This window comes from Urocitellus parryii, chromosome 10 (genome assembly GCF_045843805.1).
Source record: "Urocitellus parryii isolate mUroPar1 chromosome 10, mUroPar1.hap1, whole genome shotgun sequence".
In the NCBI taxonomy this organism is placed as follows: domain Eukaryota; kingdom Metazoa; phylum Chordata; class Mammalia; order Rodentia; family Sciuridae; genus Urocitellus; species Urocitellus parryii.
In genome coordinates this window covers 28,676,261-28,702,002 of record NC_135540.1, presented here as the reverse complement: position 1 = coordinate 28,702,002, position 25,742 = coordinate 28,676,261, and the positions used below count along the sequence as shown (strand labels likewise).

The 25,742-nt window shown below is 31.7% G+C and overlaps 1 protein-coding gene across 1 annotated transcript in view; it reads right to left on the bottom strand.

Moving 5' to 3' along the window:
* Window positions 1–4,970: 4,970 nt before the first annotated feature.
* Rbm46 (RNA binding motif protein 46) overlaps window positions 4,971–25,742 on the bottom strand; it is a 33,386-nt gene continuing 12,614 nt past the window's right edge. Inside the window, exon 4 of the mRNA XM_026384738.2 lies at window positions 4,971–5,170. Within this exon, the coding sequence (XP_026240523.1) occupies window positions 4,971–5,170 (200 nt within the window). The remainder of the gene's footprint in view (window positions 5,171–25,742) is intronic.

Genomic DNA, 25,742 nt, shown 5'->3' with positions numbered 1-25,742 from the left:
TTCTAAGTCCTCTTCCTTTAGTCAATTCTTGTATACATCAGGATAATTTTATAGTGTTTTCACACTAGGGATATTCTGTTAGCTTACCTTAGGCTCTCTCCTCTCCTGTTTTCTAGTTTTCCAGACTCATGAGCCCTTATTCTCCACAAAGGCTTATACAAGAACTTGAGAAAAAATTACTCTGCTAGAATTTGGTATTTATATATTTATTTACAAGTAATTTGAAAATTATAGTGTTCTCTTGTTATGTTGAAGAGGTGGGTAATGTATGGTTTGTTTTTGTTTTAGCTTTGTATAGTTTCTATAGGATGTGTAGAGATTTTTGGTTTTGGCAACTTTCCTTTTTATTGGTTCTTTTTAGTTACATATGACAGTGGAATCTATTTTGACATAATTATAAAAGCATGAAAATGGTCAGGAGAGGTGGCACATGCCCATAATCCCAGAAGCTTAGGAGACGGAGACAGGAGGATCACAAATTCAAAGCCAGCCTCAGCAAAAAAACTCAGCAAGCACCTAAGCAACACAGCAAGACCACTAAATAAAATATTTAAAAGGGCTGGGGATGTGGCTCAATGGTTGAGCAGCCCTGGGTTCAATCCCTGGTACCAAAAAAAATATGGAGCATATCTTGTGCTAATTCAGTCCCCACTACCTCTCCTTCCCCTCCCCTGCTACCTGCTCCCTTATCTCCACTGAGACACTGAGATCTGCCATTTACCCATAGCTCTTTTTACTTCTTATGAATGAACATGATGGCAACTTTCATTATTATCCTTAGGATAATATATTCTTGACTTATTCCTAAAATGAGCACAACTGATCTTAGGAACCCTCCATGATACAACAGACTAAGGTCTGGCGCTATGGCAGAAAGAAGCCTCAAATTTGTCACCACAAACCCTTTCGATGTTAGACATTCTCAGCCTCATGAATTTGGTAACATCCAATTCATGATGGGCAACTCACTTTATTTGGTATCCTATAGTCAGTTTCTATTAAGGCCTAATCATTAAATAAGGACTACTTCTCAAAAGGAAACTAAAAGATCAGGGCTTTGCTCCAAATCCTAGAGATCTTCAAAGCGATTTTTCTCATCAGAAGTTGAAAATGCTTCATGCCCATACACAGGATAATTAGTGACATACATTTCAAGTCCACTGGACCCAATGAGTCAAAACTAGTGAAGTATATATAGTGCTTGTATATTGTTAATCTCCTGGAGAGTTTTATTTTACCCTGGGGTTCTACTCAAAATTTCTGAATATTCAGTAAACAGATCAGTGCAGCTTGTCCTAATGTGTTTCTGTTTGGATTACTGTTTACAAAAAGATCTTCCATTTTGTTTATAAGAAAAATTGTGTCTTTTTGGTTGAAATTATTTACCACTGCACTGTCTAAAAATAAAAGGAACTTCTGCAGGGTGACTTCATCTATTCCTGTCGAGAATACTTGTTTTCTGTTTATCCTTCCAGGGTTTTATGTGCACTGTAGGCATATACAATTGTTCTTTCCCTCTTCTTTACCCAAAAATAGCATACTGAATTATTACACATACATTTCTGTACCTTTTTTAACAGTCTTTTGCTTAACATTATCTCTTTCAGGAATAGAGAATTTTGACTTTTGTACATGTCTTAGTGTGTACTGATAAATGTATTCCTAAAGCAGTTCCCCAATGATGAATAGCCTCACATATATCATTACACACACACAAGTATATCTCAAAAAAGTATGACTGCTGGATCCAAAGATGTATTTGCAATATCAATAGCTGTCAAGTTATTCTCTAGGTGAACTAAGCAATTTATAATTGCATTGGCAATGTATGACAATAAAGATTCACCTAAAATTTATAGAACTTTCAATTTTATCTAAACTTTTATTTATTTTAATGATAAAGTATCTCTTTATATGACATCTGACATCAGTCTGGTCAGACTTTTTATCCATTTTTCCATTGAGTTATTGATTTTTTAACACATCAGTACCTCAAAATTAGAGATTGGGCCTTTGTGAAATAATCTAAGTATTTCTCCAGTTTTCTTTTGATGTAACTTAATAACAACTTATAGTTCTTTCTTGCCATGCAGGGCTGTTTTTTTGTTGTTGTTGTTTGGTTTGGTGTTTTTTGTTTGTTTGTTTGTACCAGGAATTGAACCCAGGGGCACATAACCACTGAGCAACATCCCCAGCCCATTTTTAAATTTTATTTAGAGACAGGGCCTCTCTAAATTGCTGAGGCTGGCTTTGAATTCACAATCCTCCTGCCTCAGTCTCCCAAGTTGCTGGGATTACAGGTGTGTACCACCATACCCGGCTAGGTTCTTCTTTTTAAGTTGGATTTATCAATCTTTTCTATTATGGTTTCTAAAATTTTGAGTTGTTGCTACAGAAACCTTTCCCACTTTAACATAAAAACAAAGGAGAGAGATAAAGTTAATTAAACTTTCTGCATACCTTTTTGTTTAGAGGGGACATTAAGCAAAATGGTACATGGCTCCATAATAGGTCACACTCCCACATATTAGCCAGAGTTCTTTGCAAAAAGTGGCACACAAATTCTGATATAACCTGTCTTTAGAAACGTTTCCCTGCCCAATGAGATATATCATGACCAAGATTTATCAATAGCTTGTGTTCAACTACTAGGGAAGACTTCATTTAGAGAAATGGCCTATATAATCTATTGTATAAACATTAAGGCAGCAAATAATTAATGTTCACAAATCAAATGAAATTTCATACAATATAAGATTAATTGCTCATCCATAACATCACAAAAAGGAATAGTGCTTCACAAATATACTGATTTCTATATTCCTGTGAAGTGATGAGAAGACTGCAAAAGAGTACTACCATCTTCATATAATTATACCCAAACATTAGCTATCATTTGAGTATATTTCACTTGCCAGATGTTTTAACTTCATAATGAATGTATCACAATTTTACAAAGGTGAAAGGTATGAAACAGATTAAGAACTGTCAAAGCCAGGGGTTGTGGGTATGGCTCAGTGGTAGAGCATTTGCACAGACTGCAAGTTCCATTCTCAACACTTAAAAAAAAAATCCAAGTTCAAAGAGCTGTTAATGGCAGAAGTGGTAATTCAATGTGATACCAAAGCTTAGTTACACATTTTCCACTGTTTTAACACAGATCACCAAACACTTGGTGTTGTTGGTAAGCTCGCTCAAATTTTTTTTTCCAAAATGAAAAAAAAAAAAATATATGTGGAAACTTGTAATTTGGGTCATTCCAAACATTTTTATAAAAAACTAATTGTGTCTGATTTTCTTCTGTCTTAAAGCCTGAGTCACCTGTGTATGACAAGGCTATCACCAGCCAACAAAAAAAATAGAACACCGTATGTCTGCTGAATGAGTGATACACAACTGTGAACATATGGCAATTAAACAGCAAAATCTATGCAATTCAGACACAGCTGTGTAGGGAAAAAATAGTGCTGATTTAGTGCCCATGCTCATTTAAATTGTAAAAAAGTTAAGTATGACTTATGTGTAATAAACCACCTTTAGAGAATTAAAAGACGAATTTACTATTCACATACCTTCTATTACAAACTCAAGTTGGTAGAAAAGTTATCTGCAACCATTTCAAATTATATGCATATGTTAGGTCTGTACAGGTGGAGTGAGCTAATCAACAAAGGTAATGTTTGATATCTAAGATTTTCATCATTGACATCAATTATGAAAATGTCATTATAAATCATTATGAATGTACATTACTAAACCAATGAATAGTCAAAATGATCTGAATTCACTGAATTATTTTTAAGTAAATGGGAAAAACTTCAGTGAGTCTAAACAATATTTCTATTGCCCCTGAAAATGTTTTTGTTACTGTATCACAAAGCTAACAATTTTCTCCCTATATAATTCCATGATTTCGTTTCATAAAGACACTGCACCAATGACCCTATAACTATATATAACCAAGTAAGGAAAACTGTTCTCCAAGATCACAATGATTGTGAGACCTAATTTTTGTGTATGTGCATTCTAATTAAAATAAAACACATGTGGGCTGGAGATGTGGCTCAGCGGTAGCGCGCTCGCCTGGCATGCGTGCGGCCCGGGTTCGATCCTCAGCACCACATACCAACAAAGATGTTGTGTCCGCCGAGAACAAAAAAATAAATATTAAAAATTCTCTCTCTCTCTCTCTCTCTCTCTCTCTCTCTCTCTCTCTTTAAAAAAAAAATAAAACACATGTATGAGAAGCATCACATATTTAATGTCAAAGTTTGAATTCAAGTACAAAAATTAAACAACACATGATTTCAACATTAAAAAACCATAACACTTCTTATTCAAACAATACAGCAAATATCAAAAACACAAATGAAGCATAACTATAAAAACCTTAAATATATTAACAGCAAAATTACAATTTTTGTAACAAATAATTATTAACTAAAATATTTAGTTATTTTCAAGGACCACAATGTTAGATTGCTTTTTCTTTAGTACTGCATAAAATTTGCATATTAATCTTTTTGCCTCATCATTTCTTTCTACATAATAGCTAGATGCTTCTGGTTATATAAGTGTTCCAATTTCCAATACAGATAGAGATCCTTGGTCATCAATCTAGTATAACATTGTCTTCAAGTGGTTTACATTTGTGAAATGCTATACTGCAAAGTTATACAAAAAAAAATTAACAAATTACTGGGATCTATTACCCACTAAGGAATTAAGAAAATCTCAAAAGTTTAAAAAGAATAGTAGCTTGCTAAACCACTGAATAACTTTTTAAACTTTCCATTTTTATAAATTTTGCAACTCTATGTTATTCTTTGAATTATAGCAGATGTTTATTATGTTAGCATAAACATATCATTTTTGAAGCCAAATGTGCAAACCCGATTCTAAAATAAAACAATATTTTAATTTGCATGCTTTTCACAAGAAATTTTCATACTAATGTTTACAGATTTTCTTCAGAAGAATGAGGCCTGATTGGAGATATATAGTCGTTGTCCAACATGGCTGCCATTAGCAAGAGATATTGTTGGTGACAAGGGATAACTTGGATAAGAATAAGGCCTTGAAGTATAAGGAAGCACGCTGGGAGTCCCAGAAGAGAGGGTAGCACTAACAGGGGAAAGACTATTTATTGAGCTGCGACGGAAATTGTAGTCTGTAAATAAATACATGAACAATTATGCTGCACATCTTTATGGACACAAATTTAATTCAAAGAGATAAAGCATTAAAATTATAATCACATTTTAACATAATGTTCTAACATTTTAAAATCCTGATGATACTGTACTGGTGGTAAAGATTATTTCCATATTCACTGCAATTCAAGTCCTTAGTTTTATCAAGTCAGTATTAATGTTGCCTTCACTGACACAGTGCATTTCAGAGATCTTACTAGAATGTACTCCTTGTCTTTATTTATATAATTTTTTTAACATAGAAAAAGAGAACCTCTGATTTCTCTTCTCCTGTTCTGACACTAAGGGGCAGTTCATGAAGAAAAGATAAAAAAAAAACAGAAAATTCATAGTTGCTTTTTTTGAAACTGTATTAGGCATCAAACCAATAGAAACATTTACCTCTGGATTTCAGAAACATTTGGTAGAAACTAACTGTCCAATATTTCATTATTTAAATGCTAATATAAACATTTATAAACTCAACATACCAATTTAACATTAGAGTCCTACTGGTACCACAAAATAGTAAAATGAATCATGTTGATAAAATAAACTTTTAAGAAACCATTATCAACTTATAGTATAGAAAAATATTCAAAAATTAACCCAAATTATTTAAAAAACAATTATATTGAAATATTATTGTTACACAATAAATATCCATCTTATGCACCAATAATTTCCTGCTTCATTAATTGTAATAATTATATGTGTATACTAAAGACCAAATTTTCAAATCCTGTAGTTTCCAAAAACTCAACTATGTTCTTTAGTGTAGATAAGCCAAAGTGTGACAATGACTATTTATAAAAGTTATCATGTTTCTAGAAATAGAAAAAAATGAATTAGGTCATCTAAAATGTAAAGTTTTTCTTTTCTATAATACTATCGTGGTACTATAAATGAGGCCTAAAACACATGAGCATTAACTTAATGTTGTCAGGGGACTTAATGTTTAGCCAACAGGAATGAGATCAACTGCAGAAGAATAAGCTCAAGCAACATCAGAAAGGACCTAGTTAAGAAAAAATGGAAAAAATAAAAATCAGTTAAATACAGGTTTAACTTCTAGCATTGTAAAACTCAAAATACTTTCATAACCTTTTAAATTTTATAAAAAGATCAATAAGCAGCTTGAGAAAAACATGAATACATATAACATATACAGTTCAAAATATTTTCAGTATTTTGAAACTGGATAAGGAATTACTTTGTTTCATCACCTCTGAAGTAGCATGACTCCAGGTTTCAAATATTTTTTTCTTTTTTTTTTTAAAGAATTCACTATGCAGGAGTGTTTAAAATACTGAAACAATGTTCCTATATTGTAACTGCATTTTTGAAAAGTACTAAATCAGTCAGTTCCTTACTAGCCATATACTATGATGCACCTAGCTCTTTAAATTTTACCAATGAGGTCATCTACAACATAAATCAAAAGAGAAGACTTCTGCAGATAGGGAAATATAGTTTTCAAAGAGAAACCACTTTTGTTTTAGGTTTACATCTATTCAAGAGGTAGGTATTGCAGCCTATTCATGAAATATGCACACAGAGATGTTTTCAGAAGACTCAAAAAGAAGCTAAACAAATAGCTGGCTACTAGCACAATGCTCATTAGCATATCTGCATTTGACAGTCTGCTACTGTAAATCTTTAACTTAAACACTAATCAACTGGTGTATTCCCATATTTTTAGGGAAACTAAATTAAATATAAAATTATATGTTGATTCTCATGTATTAATTCATATAGAATAAGTGAAGAAGCTAAACACCAATAAATAAATAAATAAATAACCCAATCAATAAATGGGACAAAGACCTAAACAGACACTTCTCAGAAGAGGATATACAATCAATCAACAAATATAACCAAAAAAATGTTCATCATCTCTAGCAATTAGAGAAATGCAAATCAAAACTATTCTAAGATATCATCTCATTCCAGTCAAAATGGCAGCTATTATGAAGACAAACAACAATAAATGTTGGAGAGGATGTGGGGAAAAGGTACACTCTATACATTGCTGGTAGGACTGCAAACTGGTGCAGCCAATATGGAAAGCAGTATGGAGATTTCTTGTAAATCTGGGAATGGAACCACCATTTGACCCAGCTATCCCTCTCCTGGGTCTATACCCAAAGGATTTAAAAACAGCATACTACAGGGACACAGCCACATCAATGTTTATAGCAGCACAATTCACAATAGTTAAACTGTGGAACCAACCTAGATGCCCTTCACTCATGGATTAAAAAAAAAAAATGTGGCATATATACACAATGGAATTTTACTCAGCAATAAAAGAGAATAAAATTATGGCATTTGCAGGGATAAGGAGGGGGAGCATGGGAGGAATAGACAAACTCTAGATAGGGCAGAGAGAAGGAAGGGGAAAGGAGGCGGCAGGGAGTTAGCAAGGATGGTGGAATGTAATGGACATCATTATCCAAAAAAATACATGTATGAAGACATGAATTGATGTGAATATACTTTACATACAACCAGAGATATGAAAAAATGAGCTCTATATGTGTAACAAGAACTGTAATGCATTCCACTGTTATTTATTTTTTAAAAAATCAATAAAAAATGCCAACTTGATTTTTAAAAAAAGAATAAGTCGAGAAAAAAACTTTCCCTCCAAATCCTACAAAAATTAGGCAACAAAAAAGTTGGATACAGTTTTATAAGCACATCAAAAATAAATTTTACTCCTAAAACCACTAAGAATCTAAATATATTCAGAAAAACTTCTGGGTGATCAGAAAATAAAATACATATCAAATAAGATGATGGATGAAATATAAACTCAAAATACTTAACTAGTGGCCTAAACCTAGAAGTAAAATCACATTTTATTTAGCTCTAACATATAATTTGCACATTACAGAAAACATCAGAAAATCCCTTTAATGTTTATGGAAAAACTAATGTGAGTTAAAATTCCTAGCACATATTTGCCCACCCTGGTTTTTCTTCCCAATTAACATCCTTAACTCTTCCCACTGTTTCGGCCTCAGAAAGGGATCTGTATTCCCTTTGCCCCTTCTTAAGGAATGACACAGAGCCAACTTCAGAATTTAACTTATACTTCATATTATTCAACTGTCTTAATGCTTCAAACTGAGGTACAACTGGCACAAAATAAGATGCATAAACCCTATGTGTTCATTTCAATGAGTTTTGATAACTGTATAAATCATGTAATCCAAACCCCCCAAAAACATATCCATCAATCCAGAAGTTTCCTGTGCCCCTCTTCAGTCATGAGCCTTTCTGTCGGAAGCAACCACTTTCTGATTTCTATCATCACAGATTAGCTTTATTGGTTTTGGATTTTATTAATTTTAAAGTTTTTTATCCTAGATTTTTTCAATATAATCTCTAACATTCATTCATGTCATATAGTAATTTGCTTTCTTTTGTTATTATTCCATTGTATAAAAATATATAACAATTTCTTTGTTCACCTATTGATAGAATACTTGAGTTGTTTTTATTGATAGAATACTTGAGTTGTTTTTGAGTATTATGAATAAAGTTGCTATGAACCTTCTTATACAAATATTTCATAGATATATGTTTTCATTTATTTTTATGAATATATGTTTTGGGTAAATAACTGGGAATGGGACTGCTGGGTCACATAAAAGAGAATGTTTTAAGAATTCTCCACTGTGCCCATTTTATATATACACTAGCAAAATGTAAGACCTCTAGTTAATTACTCCATATCCTAACATTTGGCATTGCCAGCATTTTTAATTATAGTCATTCTAGTGCATGTGAAATTTTATCTCATTGTGAAATTTTAATTTTGATTTCCCTTATGACTAGTAATGTGGCTATTGAGCACTTGGACATCTTTGGTAAAGTTATCTGCTCAAGCCTTTTGCTCAATTTTATTGGCTTTGTCTTTTTATTGATGATACTAATCAAATTCTTTGATCCTAAATAACAGACCAGAAATAGGCTGAGATAGTAGAAGTCTCTAAGTCAAATGACCTCTTCCATATGAATGACAAGAGACAGAAGATGACTTGAGTAAGTGATTGATTTATATTCCCATAGCTGAATGGAGAAAGAGTAAGTATAAGATCAGGCATCCTGATTCCTAGGAAGTATTATTTCCATTTGATCAAGCTTTTTCACTTGGGCAATATTCTTAAACAGGATTTTCAAAAGAAAAGTATTTTAGATTATTATAGGCAGGAGAACAGAAGTAAAGCAGATAGTGCTACTCTAATTGGATTTTACTTGCACCTACCTACCCATTCCACACCTCCCATTTCAACCCATGAAGCTCCTGCATTTCCTTGTTTTATATGCTAAATTTGTGTAATATTTCATTTGAAGAAAAGATGTAAGAACAACTGCTCTAATATTATGTTAGAGATGGTATTGTAATCAAATTTTCTACAATTTCATATTTATATTCTGAATGAATACAAATACTTTCAAAGAACAACTCTGATGTACATAAAGACTAAACAAGCCAAACTCAGAAAGTCAAATGTCATGTTTTTTTCTCATATGTGGAAGCTAAAGAGGAATAAGTAAAAGAAAAGATGTGGGTCTCATAAAAATCTGAGACAGATCAGAACTGGAGTAGAAAATAGGGAAGGGGAAGGAAGAAGAGGGAAAGGGAAAATATGCAGAGGATTGACACTGATCAAATCATTGTTATATCCTATGCATATATGAATATGTAATAATGAATCCCACCTTTATATAGAATTACAATGCACCAATAAAAATATATGGGAAAAGAATAACAACATATAGGCTTAACCTTAAGTTCCAATTCAATTCCAGCAGTAATGGCTCATAAGAGCCCTGGATTCAGAGCTTCAGTTGATGAATGTGGAATGAACAGGAAAGCAGCCACAACTGACACAGGAGCAAGTGTAGAGACTGGCAGTACATTAACACATAACCGTTTATGTAGTTATTACAATTTGGGTCTATTGTATTCTCCATCCAGCACGAAGACCATCTGGTAGTGAGTATCACCAATGTGTTTCTCAGTGAAAATATAAGGAACAGACATGCTAATTTATTCAATGTTTCTCATTTTATATCTAATTCCATACTGCACGTTTGGACCAAAGCACTATTTCTGGAGCTGCTTCTCTGTATTAAAAATGAGGAAACCCCTTAATAAAAACTTGAACATGAGGGCTGGGGTTGTAGCTCAGTGTAGCTAGCATGTGTGAGGCACTGAATTCAATTCTCAACACCACATATAACAAAAAATAAACAAAATGTACAGTGACAACTAAAAAAGTATTTTAAAAACGAACAAAAAAACCTTAATCATGAATTCAAAGGGTCCTCTCATATTAATTTTGGCTATCTTCATCTTTTATTTCTAACTACACTTCAGACTAATTTTCCATTAAAAAGTATATTTCTTTTTTAAATATTTATTTTTTAGTTTTAGGTGGACACAACATCTTTATTTTATTTTTATGTGGTGCTGAGAATCGAACCCAGTGCCTCACGCACGCTAGGTGACTGCGCTACCACTTGAGCCACAACCTCAGCCCTATATTTCTTAATTGGTTTCTTTCTTCTTCTAGTTTATCTACCTTAGTGCTACCACCACATCCACCCTCTTTTGGATGCACCATTAGTATACAATTCAGCAACTGTCAATATATTCACAAAGTTTGTACAACTACCACCATTCTAATTCCAGAACATTTTTATCATCCTAAACAGAAACTCAGTACCCATTAGCAGTCAGTCCCCATTCCCTCTTTTTGAGCAAACATTAATTTATACATATATATTTGCCTATTCTGGACTTTTCACATAAATTTATGTGAAATCATACAACTTCCATAGTCTCTGGAAATAGTCTCTTAGAATAATGTTTTCAAGGTTCATCCATATTATAGGATGTTATCAGTATTTCAATCCCTTTTATGGTTGAATAATATTCCATTGTATGGATAGACTACATTTAATTTATCCTTTCATTATTTGTTTCTTCTACCTTTGGGCTATTAAAAATAATGCTATTAAGTAGTAGTATGTATAAATTTCTGAGTGGATTTGTTTTCAATTCTCTTGAGTAAATACATAGGCACAGAACTGCTAAGTTGTATTGATAAATCTGTCTCAATTTTTTAAGAACTACCAAATTTTTCCAATGTGGCTAAACCATTTTGCACTCTTACCAGCATGTATGAGGATGACTGTAATAACTATGTACACATATTAAAGACCAAAATTTCAAATCCTATATTTTCCAAAAACTCAACTACGTTCTTTTGTCTATGAAATACATTTCTCAGGCCTTTAATACATATATTAAACATTTCTTTTAAATTTCTGTGGCTCTGTATTGAAATTTTAAAAAACTTCCTCATTTTACCATTTTATAATTTCAATTTCTAACACTCAATAATCATAACTGAATAACTTTAACTGAAATACTAAATATTGTGGAAAAATACAGAGATAAAAAATTCTATACTGGAATACAAACCACATTTTAAAAAATATTTTGTACTTCCCATTCTAGTATAGAAAACCAAGAGCTAACTATAAAGCACAGAAAAAAATTTCTCCAGGTTGCTGATTTTAAGCATTTTATAACCTGTAAGATTTTGAAAATCATGAATTAGAAAATTTTAAGTATACTTTTGGCTGAGAAATATATATACCAAATTTACTGGCATTTAAAAAATCTCATTTGCCCTATTACAATCAACTTCTTTTTAATTTACTCTCCACTTAATGTTCCCTATCAGGCTACTAACAGCAAAAGGCAAGTAGCAGACTTAAAGGGACCAATACATTTTTCTAAGACTAGACTCACAGAGTAGCTTATGAATTTCTGTTTAAGATGATTTTAAAAGTGACTGAATAGTGTAATCTTAGTAATAAATGGTTGAAGAGGAAATAAAGTTAACCATACCTAACTGCTTCCTTATAAAGTTCTGCTTAGTTCTCTATTACTTTTCAAATTGTTTTAGTGGAAAAAAATCATTGGCTTTTGTTTTTAAACCAAAATTATTTTTTCAATTTACAATATATTCAAAAGTAATGATTTCAGCTTTAAAATCTTCCTGTGAAATTTTGCCAGTGTGTAACAACTAGCATAAACACACATATTTGTCAGATATTGTACCTTTATTTTAAGAATTACAGCTATTTTATTCTAAGTTATCTACGGATTAAAATTTAAATCTTTAAAAGCAAGGGTGTGAAATTCTAAAAAATGCAAACTAAGTGGTTGACAAGAAAAGACGGAAGAATAGAATACAAATGGGCTTGCAGTACCTTTTAAGGAAGATGGAAATGTTTATTTTATTGATTGTATTGTCATTTTACAGACATATATACATTAATCAAAAAGAACCAAAGTGTATACTTCAATTAGGTACATTTTATTGTATTTCAATTAAACCTCAATAAAGTTACAAACACACAAAGAAACAAAACCCAAAGTATTTTGGGTTAGTTTCACTGTTTCCAAATTACATCCCATACAATTCAAGAATAAGCATCCCTAAAAGAAAAATCCCTCAGCAAAATCATCTTGGGAAACGTTTAAGAGAAAAAAAAAAACTTGAAAAAAGAAAAGGTTTCTACCTTAATTATTTAATACGATAATACTCATGATAATTTTCTAAGGGGCATATGTAGTATAGCTTTCCCCAAACTTCTTTGACCTTACAGTTATTTCACTGAACAACTTGGAAAATCAACATGGGAAGAATTCTAATGGGGATTAATGTATAATGAGAAAACATTAAAAATAAAACTGAAAAATTCTTCAAATATGTTAAAACATAGCAATTACAAACTCAAATCACTCTATAGAGGTCAAGACTTGACACCTCTACAACAACAACAACAAGAATCAAAGAGGGCCAAATATGAAACAAAAAATGACTATTTCTATTGAAACTAAGTCTAACTGCTTTCCTTTCAAATAACTAAAGACACCAAACAAATCATGTCTAGAGTTTCAAGTTTGATACCTTGGTACTGAGATAATTAAGGCAAACTCCTTTTAATGTTAGTTTCTAAACATATAGAAAGAGAATAGTACAAGCAGCTTAGGAGAGGAAAAATCATGACTTGTGCAATGGCAATCTAGGCTTTAAAACTCAGAACAAATTGTGACTCACTAAATAAATTATGGGCACAAATGAGGAGAAGATAGAAAGCCTTAGAAACTTTTCAAGTTTCATTTCTATCAGCAAAATCAGTCCTCATAAATCAAAATTTAAACTATAAAAAGTTGTAAAGATAGTAGTTCTGAGACCAGTATCATATATTTGAATTTTGAGCTAAAATTTAATATTTATAAAAATAAAGTTACAAGTCTCAAAAATAATAATAAATTTCTTTTTGTAGTATATATCTCTAGATTATATTAATTATAATAATTAATAGTTAATGAGGACTTAATAAGTGCCAAAATAACCATTCAGTACAACTGAATCCTTACATAGATTCATAAATACTCTTTCTCAACCCCTTTGACAATGAGAAAATGGAAGTACAAAAAGGAGAATTAACTTACACAAGCACACAGAAACAGCACATGCATTGTTTACCAGGATACTATTTTCTTTGCCTCTACATATATAAAGGAGTCTCAACAGTAATAATCCTCACTCAAGCCACAAATTACCTTTAACTTCTTACTGCAGTTTATCTTTCCCAGTAGCTTGGTGAATTCTAATAAATATTAATTTTATTGTAAATTGATCTAATAAGATTTTGGCTTGATAAGATTGAAAAATCTTAGACTCCCATTTTCTGACAATTTTGAGAAATACTAGATAATATATAAAATATAACATATAAAAATATAACAGGCTCACTCCATCTCTAATTTACAATAATGTTTATGATCTCAGTGGTTTAGTGTACACAATAAGTTCAAAGTTTTGAAAATAAAAGTTTAACTTTAAAATTTTGATTAATGAACCAGCAAGTAATAGAACTAGTAAAAACAAAACAGCCCACAAGGTTTTATTAGACAATTCTGAATATTTCTTATATCCAAAAGAACAACTTAAAACTGGTTTTCTGAAAACTAGATATATCATAATAATCCTAAGAGACTTTCTCTTACCTGTTTATTTTCTCCATATTCTTCTACACAGGTCCAGGCTGAAGAGATTGTGTTCCCTGTCTGTAAGCAGTGGAGACAGAAAAGAATTGTCTTTAGAGTGATGTTATCCCTATCTTGGAAGTGCATGGAATCCTTGATAGCTTTAGTTAAAAACTTTTGATCATTATATAAGAAAATAAATTTAGAGAAAAAGAAACAAGTGGCAAATAGTTATAACTTCTGAAGTTTTGTAAAGATGAGCAGAGAACACTATTCTTATATCTAAATGAAAATTACAGCTAATATATCAAAATATATTTATCTTTCTAAGAACTTATATTTATCTTACTAGAACTTAATTTCTTGGACTTTCCAAGAAATACTACTCTATTCAGGTAAAGAAAGGATTTTAAAAATATAAATGAGATTACCTAATTTATAAGAGCCAAAGAATCTAAGCAAAATTTACTTAAAACCTAAGTTAACCATATATAGCACACTGTGGGCATCCATCTATTTTAGTGGTTATTTCTTTTTTATATTCCTTAAAGCTTTCTGTCAAGGATATACATCGAATTACATACTAAAAAAACACTGTGTATAAGTTATTAAAATACAAACAATAAGTGTTGGCGAGGATGTGGGGGAAAAGGCACACTCATACATTGCTGGTGGGACTGCAAATTGGTGCAACAAATCTGGAAAGCAGTATGGAGACTCCTCAGAATACTTGAAATGGAACAACCATTTGACTCCTCGGTTGATATCTAAAGGACTTAAAATCAGCATACTATAGTAACACAGCCACATCAATGTTTATAGCAGCTCAATTCGAAATAGCTAAACTATGGAACCAACCTAAATGCCCTTCAGTAGATGAATGGATAAAGAAATTGTGGTATATATACACAATGGAATATTACTCAGTATTAAAAGAGAATAAAATTATGGCATTTGCAGGTAAATGGATGGAGTTGGAGGATATCATGGTAAGCGAACTAAGCCAATCCCCAAAATCCAAAGGCTGAATGTTCTAATAAGTGGATTCTGATCCATAATGGGAGCAGGAACATGGAAAAAATGGAGGAACAGTGATTGGGCAAAGGGAAGGGAGGCAAGGGGGCATGACGAAAGAAAGATGTTGGAATGAGATGGACATTATTGCTCTGGGTACATGTGTGACTGCATATATGGTGTGACGATACATTGTTTATAACCAAAGAAATGAAAAGATGTGCTGCAATTGTGTACGATGAATAAAAATGCATTCTGCTGTCATATATACCTAATTAGAATAAATAAATAAATTTTAAAAAACAATGTGCATGCATAAACATAAACAAGTTTGAAGTTCTACAAAAAACTTTTGTAGATTTTAAGGAACCATTTAAAGATTATAATCAGCACAAAAAAAATTAACAATATCTTGTTTTCATACAATGAACTAGATTACATTAATAAACTTTGTTTTTAATCATTAAAAACAGCATCTGTTTGAAAGCAAGCCTGTGACAATTTACAGGGTCATGACTTGAAGGGTGCTGCACGTTTTCCCTTCAAGGGTTGGCCAAGTCCCAAGAGGGAGATTAAAAGCAAAAGGTGACAAAAGACAAGTTTTTAAGACTAGGATGACAAAAAAAAGAGCTAAAGAGCTATGATGAGGCATGACTAGAACCCAGAGTATAAAACTAAGTCAGAAGTTGTCCCACTTTAACATACTAAATTCACCTTTGTATCTTCTTAATTTCTGCCTAGAATATAGGATTGTCAGTCTTAAGCCAAAATAAATGCTTTCTGAATAAAGATAACATTAGGTTCACCTTCATATCATCTCTATAATTTTTCACATGCAGTATCTGGCATTCAATAAAAAAAATGATCAAGTATATCAGGAAAGAAAACCTGCACTAAACACAGCTGTCACCGGTAAAAGACCTCCAAGGTGTACAGATAACAAAGTTTTATAACTAATTATTAAAAGCATTGTGCCTAGGGGTGGGGGCTTTGGCTCAGTAGTAGAGTGCTCAAGTAGCATGTGTGAGGCACTGGGTTTGATCCTCAGCACCACATAAAAATAAACACATAAATATTGTGTCCATCTACAACTAAAAAATATTTTTTAAAAAACTGTGCCTAATATACTCAGGGAATAAAAGACTAAAAATTTTGGAAGACAATGGAAATCATAAAGAGTTGAATGAAATCATAGAACTGAAAAACAAATCCAAATAAATGGTTTTGTCAGCATGTTAGACACAGATGAAAAAAATAATTCATGAACCAAATAACATAAGAAGACAGACTAAATTATGAATAGAAAATATAGAATGAATATAATCCATTATGTGGGACAGAGTAAGAAGGTCTAACATATGCATAACTGGGATACTGTAAAGAAAGAAAAAAGAAAATGGGACAAAAGCAATATTTGAAAACAGAAAAAATTTACCTTTCTAAAACAAAAAAAAAGGACTGCTAACCTAGCAAAAATATCCTTTCAATCAAAAAATACAACCAGACAACCAAAAACTAAGATAATTTATCATCAGCATCCCCATTTAAAAGGAAATATGGGCACATGTTCTTGAGCAAAGTAAATAAACCATTCTGGTAGAAGCATGGAGACATAGAAAGAAATGAAGGGCAAAGGAAATAATAAATGCATAAATAAATATAAACATATATTAAGTCTAAAAACTACTATAAATTAGTTATTGTGGGGTTTAAAATACTAAGGGGTAAACTACATAGAGATATCAATTAAAATATTTAAATTGGAAGAAAAAATGAAAAGAACTTAAGTTCCTTGTATTGTCTAGACTATAAGAAAAGTACTAACATTAAACTTAAATAAGTTATGCATGTTGTGGGGTTGAGGTTGTAGTGAGGCATTGAGTTCAACCCTCACAGCACCACATAAAAACAAATAAAATAAAAGTATTGTGTCCATCTACAACTAAAAAAAAAGTTCTTTAAAGAATCAATGTTGTAATTTACAGAGTAATCACTAAAAGAACAGTCCAGGTAGAATTAGTAATACTAAAGAAAAGAATGCAAAGAGACAATATGAAAAAATATAAACAAATGGCAAGATGAGAGATTTAATCCCAAACACATCAACATATACATTAAATGCAAGCTGACCAAATACTGCAAGGATAGACTTTGAACAAACAACAACAAAAAATCCTAACCGCATATTGGGGCATCTCAATGCTAAGAAACAGGAAATCTGAAAAGACGGGAAAATATATAATATACAAACTTTCACCAAAAAAAGTTATTACCATATCAGAGAAAGTATCCCTTATGGAAGAAATGCATTACAGAGACAGTGTGACACAAAATATGATAAAGGGTTCACTTCACCAAAAACAAAATTCTAAATTTCTATGTACCTAATGCATAACCAAATATATAAAGCAAAAATTGACAGAACTTAAAGAGAGAAAAATAAGTCTATATTTATAATGGGTGATTTTCATAACCCTCTCTAAAGAAAAGGAATGTTTTTTGTTGTTGTTTTGTTTTTTGGTGGTGCTGGGGACTGAATCCAGGGCCTTGTGCATAAGAGGCAAGTACTCTAACAACTGAGCTATATCCCCAGCACTAAGAATGATTTCTTTTGTAAAACTATGAAAAAGAAATTTGGACTAACAAAACTTCACCTAAATAGTACATGTAGTGGTTATAGGCTAAATTGTGTTCCCAAAAAGTTATGTTGAAATCTAAACACACAGTACCTCAGAATGTAACCCCCCTCTTTGGAAATAAGTGCACTATAGATGTAATTAATTTAAATGAGGTCACACAGAAGTGGGGTAAACCCTTAATCTAATGTGAATGACAGATAAGAGTAGAGAAATAAGAGAATTTCATGTGCAGACACAAAGACACAAAGAGGAAAGAGCCATATTATTACAGAGACGGAGACCAGAATGATGCATGTGTAGACAAAGGGAATTCAAGGACTGCTGGCAAATACTACAAGCTCTCCTGTAGGCTTCAGAAGGAACATGATCATTGAACACCTTGATTTATGATCTGTAGCCTCCAGAACACGGGAAAATTAATTTCTGTTGTTTATAAGCCATTCAGTTTGTGGTAATTTGCCCCAGCAGCCATAAGGATATTGATAATACTGCAATCACCAGTTGCAAACACATTTTTTTAAAAAAAATAAATAAAACAATACAGAATATACCTTCTAATTATTGCAAAATGAGTACCAAAATTATGACTACAACAGTTTTCATATGTCGAAATTAATACCCATGGGTCAAGAAAAAAAATCAAAACACAATATTTTAAAATGCTGACAAAAATGAAACACATAAAACAGTTATAGAAATAGTTTTTACCACACTTAAGAGGAAAATTTACAGCCTTTAAGTGCACATAGTATGATTTTTTAAAAGGCTAAAAATGTTAAACTTGGATGGCTCCTTAAGCAATATGTATATAAAATCAAAGAAGATATAATATCAGACATACACAAACTCTCCCAGAGATAAAGAGAAGAAATTTCTGAACTATTTTTATGAGGAAACTATGGGCCAATCTCACTTATAAACATAGATAATAAAAATTCTAAAGACAATATAAAAAATAAAATATAGAAAATATAAAAGAGATAATGCACTATGACCAAAGTTGGTTTATTCCTAAGTACGAAGTACAAAGTTGAACATTCTGGTATCAATGGCAATTTGCTACATTTGGGGTTGTGACTCAGTGGTAGAGTGCTTGTCTGGCATGTGTGAGGCACTGGGCTCAATCCTGAGCACCACATATAAATAAATAAATAAAATAAAGGTTTATCAACAACTAAAAATTAAAAAAACATAACAATAATGTTATAACAATCTATATACATACAAAAAAGTATGATAAAATTCTTCGTCCATTCGTGATAAAAAATAAAACCTGAGAACAGAAGGAACTATCTATTAAGTGATAAAAGGCTTCTATAAATAAAAGCTATAGCAGACATCCTACCTTAATGAAGAAATATTTTAAAAGTTTATAAGGCTGTCTGGACAGCAGTTCTAGCCAGTGCAAAAAGTATATGAACAGAAAAGCAGGAAAAACTCAACTGATGTAGCTGACACTATAGAGTCAAACCATTAGAATCAAATAAATAGTTTTATTTAATGTTAAAAAATAAATTATATTTATATAAAGTAGAAACAATCAGAAATCAAAAGTAAAAGAAGGTATCTTTTACAATGGCACTGAAAAATACTAGGAATAAAATAATGAAAAATGAAGAAAGATATTTATACAATAAACTACTAAATGTTTGAGAGAAATTTAAGAAAGCCTAAATAAATGGATCATGAATCATGTTCATTAATCACAGGGCCTGATACTATTAAAATATTATTAGTTTCCAAACCAATCTACAGAATTCAATTGCATTCAAAATTCCAGTAGGATTGCTTTTTATAAAGATGACTCTAAAATTCCTATTAAAATGGAAGAACTAAGAGCAGCTAAAATAAATGTGAAGGAAATTAAAGTAGGAAAATATTCCTTTCCAAATATTAAACATTTCATAAAATTTGCAATAAGATAATGGAGCATTAATGTAAGGACTGGAGCAATACAATAGAGAATCCATAAGATATGTATGTACATATATGTATGTTGTATGTATACAAATACACTTGGTTTATGCTAAAGTGGAACTGCAGAGCCATGGGAAAATGAGTCTTCAATAAGTATCGCTAAGTAAGTGAACGTACATATTGGTGGGGGAAAGCTTTGACTTTTGCTTTACTTAAACCTTCACTAAATTTAGAAGATTTTTAAAAGTTTCTAAAAGATAATATAGGAGAATACTTTATGACCTTGAAGTAAATGAAGATTTCTTATGCAGGACACAAATGGCACTAAAACATTAACAAATTAAGTCACATTAAAATTAAAATTTTGACAGAAATACCATGAAGACAGTAAAAAGAAAAAAAAGTGGAAAAAAAAGTATTTGCAAAATATAATCACACAAAGAAGTTGTGATTCTTTGTGTATATTAAGTAACAAAGGAAAAAACCCAGACAAAGCATTAGAATAATGGGACAAGAGACTTAAGATAACACAGTTCTTCAAAAAGAGAGTCTAATGCACCATTAGAAGATGTTCAATATTAGAAAACAGTGATATAAAATTATAATCTTAATGAGACAGCAATATATGGCAGCCAAAATGTCCACATCTAAAAATATTGCTACCTAAGTATCAGCAAGAACAAAGAACAACTACAGCTCCCATATATTGCTGCAGAGGCATAAATTAATCACTTTGGAAAACTGTTTGGCACTACATACTTAAGTTTTAAAAATAAAACCCTACCAAATGTACTGAAATGCAATAAAATGCATAAAAATAAACATAAAAACAAAAACCAAGAAAGTATAAGAATCTGCATAACCTCATTATTAAAATAGCCCCGAACTAAAGCACTTTGTATTTCCATCAACAGAAACAGCAAATAAATTATTTCATTTAGAAACAACATGGATCACTCTTACAATGTTGAAAGAAGCCAGAAGAGTATATAAAAGGTTATGAAATTTCAAAAGTACACAGAATTAGTGAAAAAAATGGCTTCATTTGGAAAGGAGGTAGGCTAATGTCTAGCAGGAAATACACAAAGGCCTTCTTGGAGGGCGGTATTTTGTCTTCATCTGGGACTACTAGATAGAGTCCTTTGTGGTAATTCATTGGCTGACACTTGTGATTTGTGCACTTCCTGTTTACACATGATGTTATAACTTAAGAAGTAAAAATGAGGGATAAAAAAGGGGACTAAAACACCTGCCAAGGATACACATGATGAAGAAGAGGATAATATATAATACAATAAAATACAAAATCCCTGATTATTAGTTACTATCATAACAGAAAAATATACAAAAATAAAAACAATTTAAACTAATTTTTAAACTATGATAGTGACTTTTCAGTAGAGATATTAAATGGAAATACTCTTAAATATGGAACAGGTCTTTTCTTCATAATGTCTTCACTACCTACCACTTAGTTTTCCTGTTAATTTTTAATCTTAATGTTATCAAGTTTAACAGGGAACAATGCTGGAATTTAAATGATCAATTTATGATAACTAAACTTCATTAAGATTATAATTTTATGTCTTATTTAGTAATATTGAGCATATAAGGAATGGTGATAATTGTCAGAGCAAAGGCAAAACTATAAGCAGAGTCTCACTGTAGTGTCAAACACAAGGTTAGTAAAAGTATGTTGGTACAATTTAATTAGCCATTTTACTAATGTCATTTATTTTTAAAATAAATTTCTAACAATATATTATGAGAAATTATTTCAAAAGGGATTGTTCAGACAATAAGGGTTTAATCAAGAGAATTAAAAAAAGAAAACTTGGGAAAGGCTTGTCAAAAAGTCCAGAATAAGAATAAATTATACTTCACAAAGATCAGAAACAGGATTTTAACCTGCTTTCTATAAAATGGGAATCACTTTATGTATTATTTTTAGTTTTCTATTATGTAGGAATAAGAGAAAAACAGAAGAAAGATGAACTAGGTAAAAAATTCCTAATTAGGATCTTAATTCATTAATTTCCATGAGATATAATAATATTGCAGACATGACTTTTATGAAAGTGTAACAAGAAATTTTAAGTCATTTAAAACTGTACAAACACATTCTGTATATTTGAAGATTTTACTGCTCTTTGATCAGAGGAAAAAATCCATATAATTTTTAAAGTAATTGGTATGATAAATGAAAACTATTTTACAGACTCTCAGATATGTTACACATCTATTTATTCTCTTGAGGACAAAAAAAATAATTGAATGTATAGGATTCCAGTGTATCCCAAATAAACCTGCCAGATTGGCATACTACACTGAAAGGTACAATACTATCTTCTCAGTCCTGTACCTGTGTAGAAGAACACCCTGAAGAAATGCAATGCTAGTATAAACTTAAATTAGAAAGAAATAACATAAGCTATTGCCAAATACTTCCCATTTGTGAAGCTTTAATATTACAGATGTTAGTATTCCAACTATAAAATTGTGGATATGAATTTAAGAAAAATTATAAAACATATATAATATGATCCGTTACAGTCTACATTATATTTTATTGATACAGATAAAAACAAGTCTTCCTCTAATGCTTTAAAAACAACTACTACGGGCTGAGGATATAGCTCAATGGTAGAGCACTTGCCTAAGATGTGTGAGGACTTGTACTCGATCCCCAGTACCACAAAAACAGAATATATAAACAAAAATAAAAACTACTACAATCATAATCTCTTATTCTATTTTATAAATATAGACATACATATACAACGCATATTTATCCAATATAAATTCCTTCGTATACCTCAGTCTATGCTTCCAGAGTATCTACCATTTTAAAACTTCCATTTCATGAGAATCTTGAAAATTATATATTAGTTAATTTCTACTTCCTTGAAATAGATGTACATCTCATGCCATTAACCACCATTTATAATTTAATTGTTCCTGCCAACCTGCCAACTCCATAACTTACATCCTTTCCAATCCTTTCTTCTTTCTGCTCAAAGCACAGTCAAAATTTATTTTTCCTTCACCTCTATCTTTTAACCGTATAGCAAGCAGATCACTTTATCTAAAACTACTACTAAAGGAGTACTCAAGGACATGGTACTCACATAATATAATGCAGGGCATAGCAACAACAAATTATATGTATACAAAGTCCCTTGGTTTTATAAATCTTGATGGATTAATATTGTGCTAAGGGCTGGGATTGTAGCTCAGTGGCAGAGTACTTGCTTAGCATATGTGACACACTGGTTTCAATCCTCAGCACCACATAAGAAACAAATAAAGATATAAAAAATTGTTCTAATAAAGTACAATATAAAAAATACTAAACCATTGAGTAATATTATAAAGAACAAGTCATTTAGGATTACTCTTGTTTTCCCAAGAAAACAATATTTTAAGCAGAATGAAGAGCACCAAGAAGTGTCTGTAACTATCTATGAACAGGATTATGTACAGATGATCAAAGCAGAAGATACATACCTAAGGTTAGGTAAGATGGGAACAATAGAGCATTCAGAATATGGAGTTCAGTGTATCTGATTATACTACAACAGCAAGCTATTGTAGATCCCTAAGCAAGAAAATAATGAAAAAAACATATCTGGACTGATAAATTATCACGATTAAAACATGGCTGAACTGTGTGTTGAAATGTTTTGAATATAATCAGAGTAAACTGAGAGTACCAAGAAACAAGGGACCAGGAGATAAATAAAAACAAACCTTGCCTGTTTGAAATTTTGCTGTCCTACAAGCCCTAATACCAGATCACTTCAGTGTAGTGTGGACCTGGGACATCTGGCTAAATCCTAAGGAAATAATTTTAATAATTATTTTAATTAATTTTCAACTTAGAAAAGATCTTGTGAACACATCTTATTTATAAGATACCTTTGTAGGCATCTACAAAGGTATTTACCTTTGGGATTTTAAACTTTATTGTAGGATAATCATTGCCAACCAATATCATATGTGTCAAGTTGACAGATGATGACAGTTAATAAACAGAAAATGAGAACAGAAAGCCTAAAGGAAGAATAATAATAGAGATACTCATGAATAACTCTGATTTGGACTGATAAGGCCAAAATGGTCTCTGAAGACCAAATAAAGCAGAGACAAAAAAGCCTGTCTCATAATATTTTAATTTTTAGAAGAATAACTTTCAATAATATTCAGTTAAGTTCACAGTCTGTTATCAAATGTTTAACATTAGACAAATGTTAAAACTGAAATTGAAATTATGTGAAGAAGGTACAAAGAGTAACAGTTAAGAGCACAGCTTCTTAGCTAACTGGAATCTGACGCAAGTTCACCTGCCAATGTCTGTTTCTTCATGTATTAAAAATAAAGTGTCAATATTAAAATAATATCTACCTCAGTAAGTTGTGAGAACAATGAACTATAAAGGCATTTAGCAGAATATCTAATACATAATAAGTGCTCAAAGAATCTTAACTCTTATCATTACTAATATTTGTTGTTACATGTAATGGGAAATGGATGTTTTCTGAATAATTATGAGCATAATATAAATTTATAAATTAGAAATATAAATTAGAAATAACTTAAACTCACTTAATACTTGTAATTTCCCTATGACATAAAATGTTCTCACTCCCATTTTACACATGAGAGAGATGCAAGTACAGAGAAAAAAATTTTCCAAGCAACAAAGCTGGAATGTGAACACAGAACATCCAGCTTCAAAAGCTATGCTCCTATACTCTTTTGTCTATATGCATTGTCTATATGCTATACTAAATTTTAAGTACTGGGTTTCCTTTTGCTGTAATTCTTTCTAAAATGCAATGTACCATGTCTTGGCTTATCATTCCAGATTAGGTAGGGTCACCAATCATATATTTTCATAACACCCTGTACTTCTTCAGAGCATTTATCGGAACTGTAACTGAATAGCAGTCTCCGTCAACAGAAGGAAAGCTTTATAACTGCAGCAAATGTATCTGATTCACTACAGTGATCTCCATACAAAGCACAGTATTGAATAAGTATTTACTAAGTAAACCTATTTTAACAAGAATTAATTAAACAGTTTCCTGCCAGCTAATAAACAGAAAATGAAAACAGAAGGCCTAAAGCAATGAATGATAAAAAACAAAGTAGTATTTGTACAAGAACAAGGATGCCCAAATCAATGTTTCCTGATGTTGAGAGCCACAGCCTAGTCAGAATGACACTTGGCATATTGCCAGAGGCAATGGTTGAAAGGTGATGCCAGCAAACCATTGAGATGATGATTTGAGTTAAGCTGTATATAATTGCTGTGATGCTGGATTGATTGAGTTATTCCCTGCTCCAGGAATAGGGCACGGGAATCTGCCTAGGGGACCAACTACTTTGGAGTTCCTGTGCAGTTCTCGCAATGGTCGGAGCCCAGTGGAAGGAGTGTGTTCCCAAGTAGTGTGTGTGCAGTGCCAGTGAGAGTTGGGGAATAAAGAATTGCTGTTTGAACCCACAAGGCTTTGTGGCGGCTCGGTTATTTGTGCCCAGCCAGACTGTGGCACCCTGAATCATATTTTGTTAAATTTTTCAGTGGGCTTCCAAATGGCAATGGAAGTACTGCTAGGGAAAATCATTCTGACCTCCAAGAGTCTAGAAAAAACTCTCCTTCCCTATACATTTATCCTTTGCAAATACAGATTTTAAATAAATCTTAAAAAATCAAGCCGGCTTCAGTAACAAGTGAGGTGCTAAGCCTCTAAATATAAAGTACAAAATTGTTTGGTGTTCACTGAAGGATATGGAGTTTGGGCTTAGATAGTCCTGGTTTGCTGTCATAATGTACCTCCCTGAAACATTCCCATCAGACATACTTCTATTTCCTGGCGCTTCGTAGTC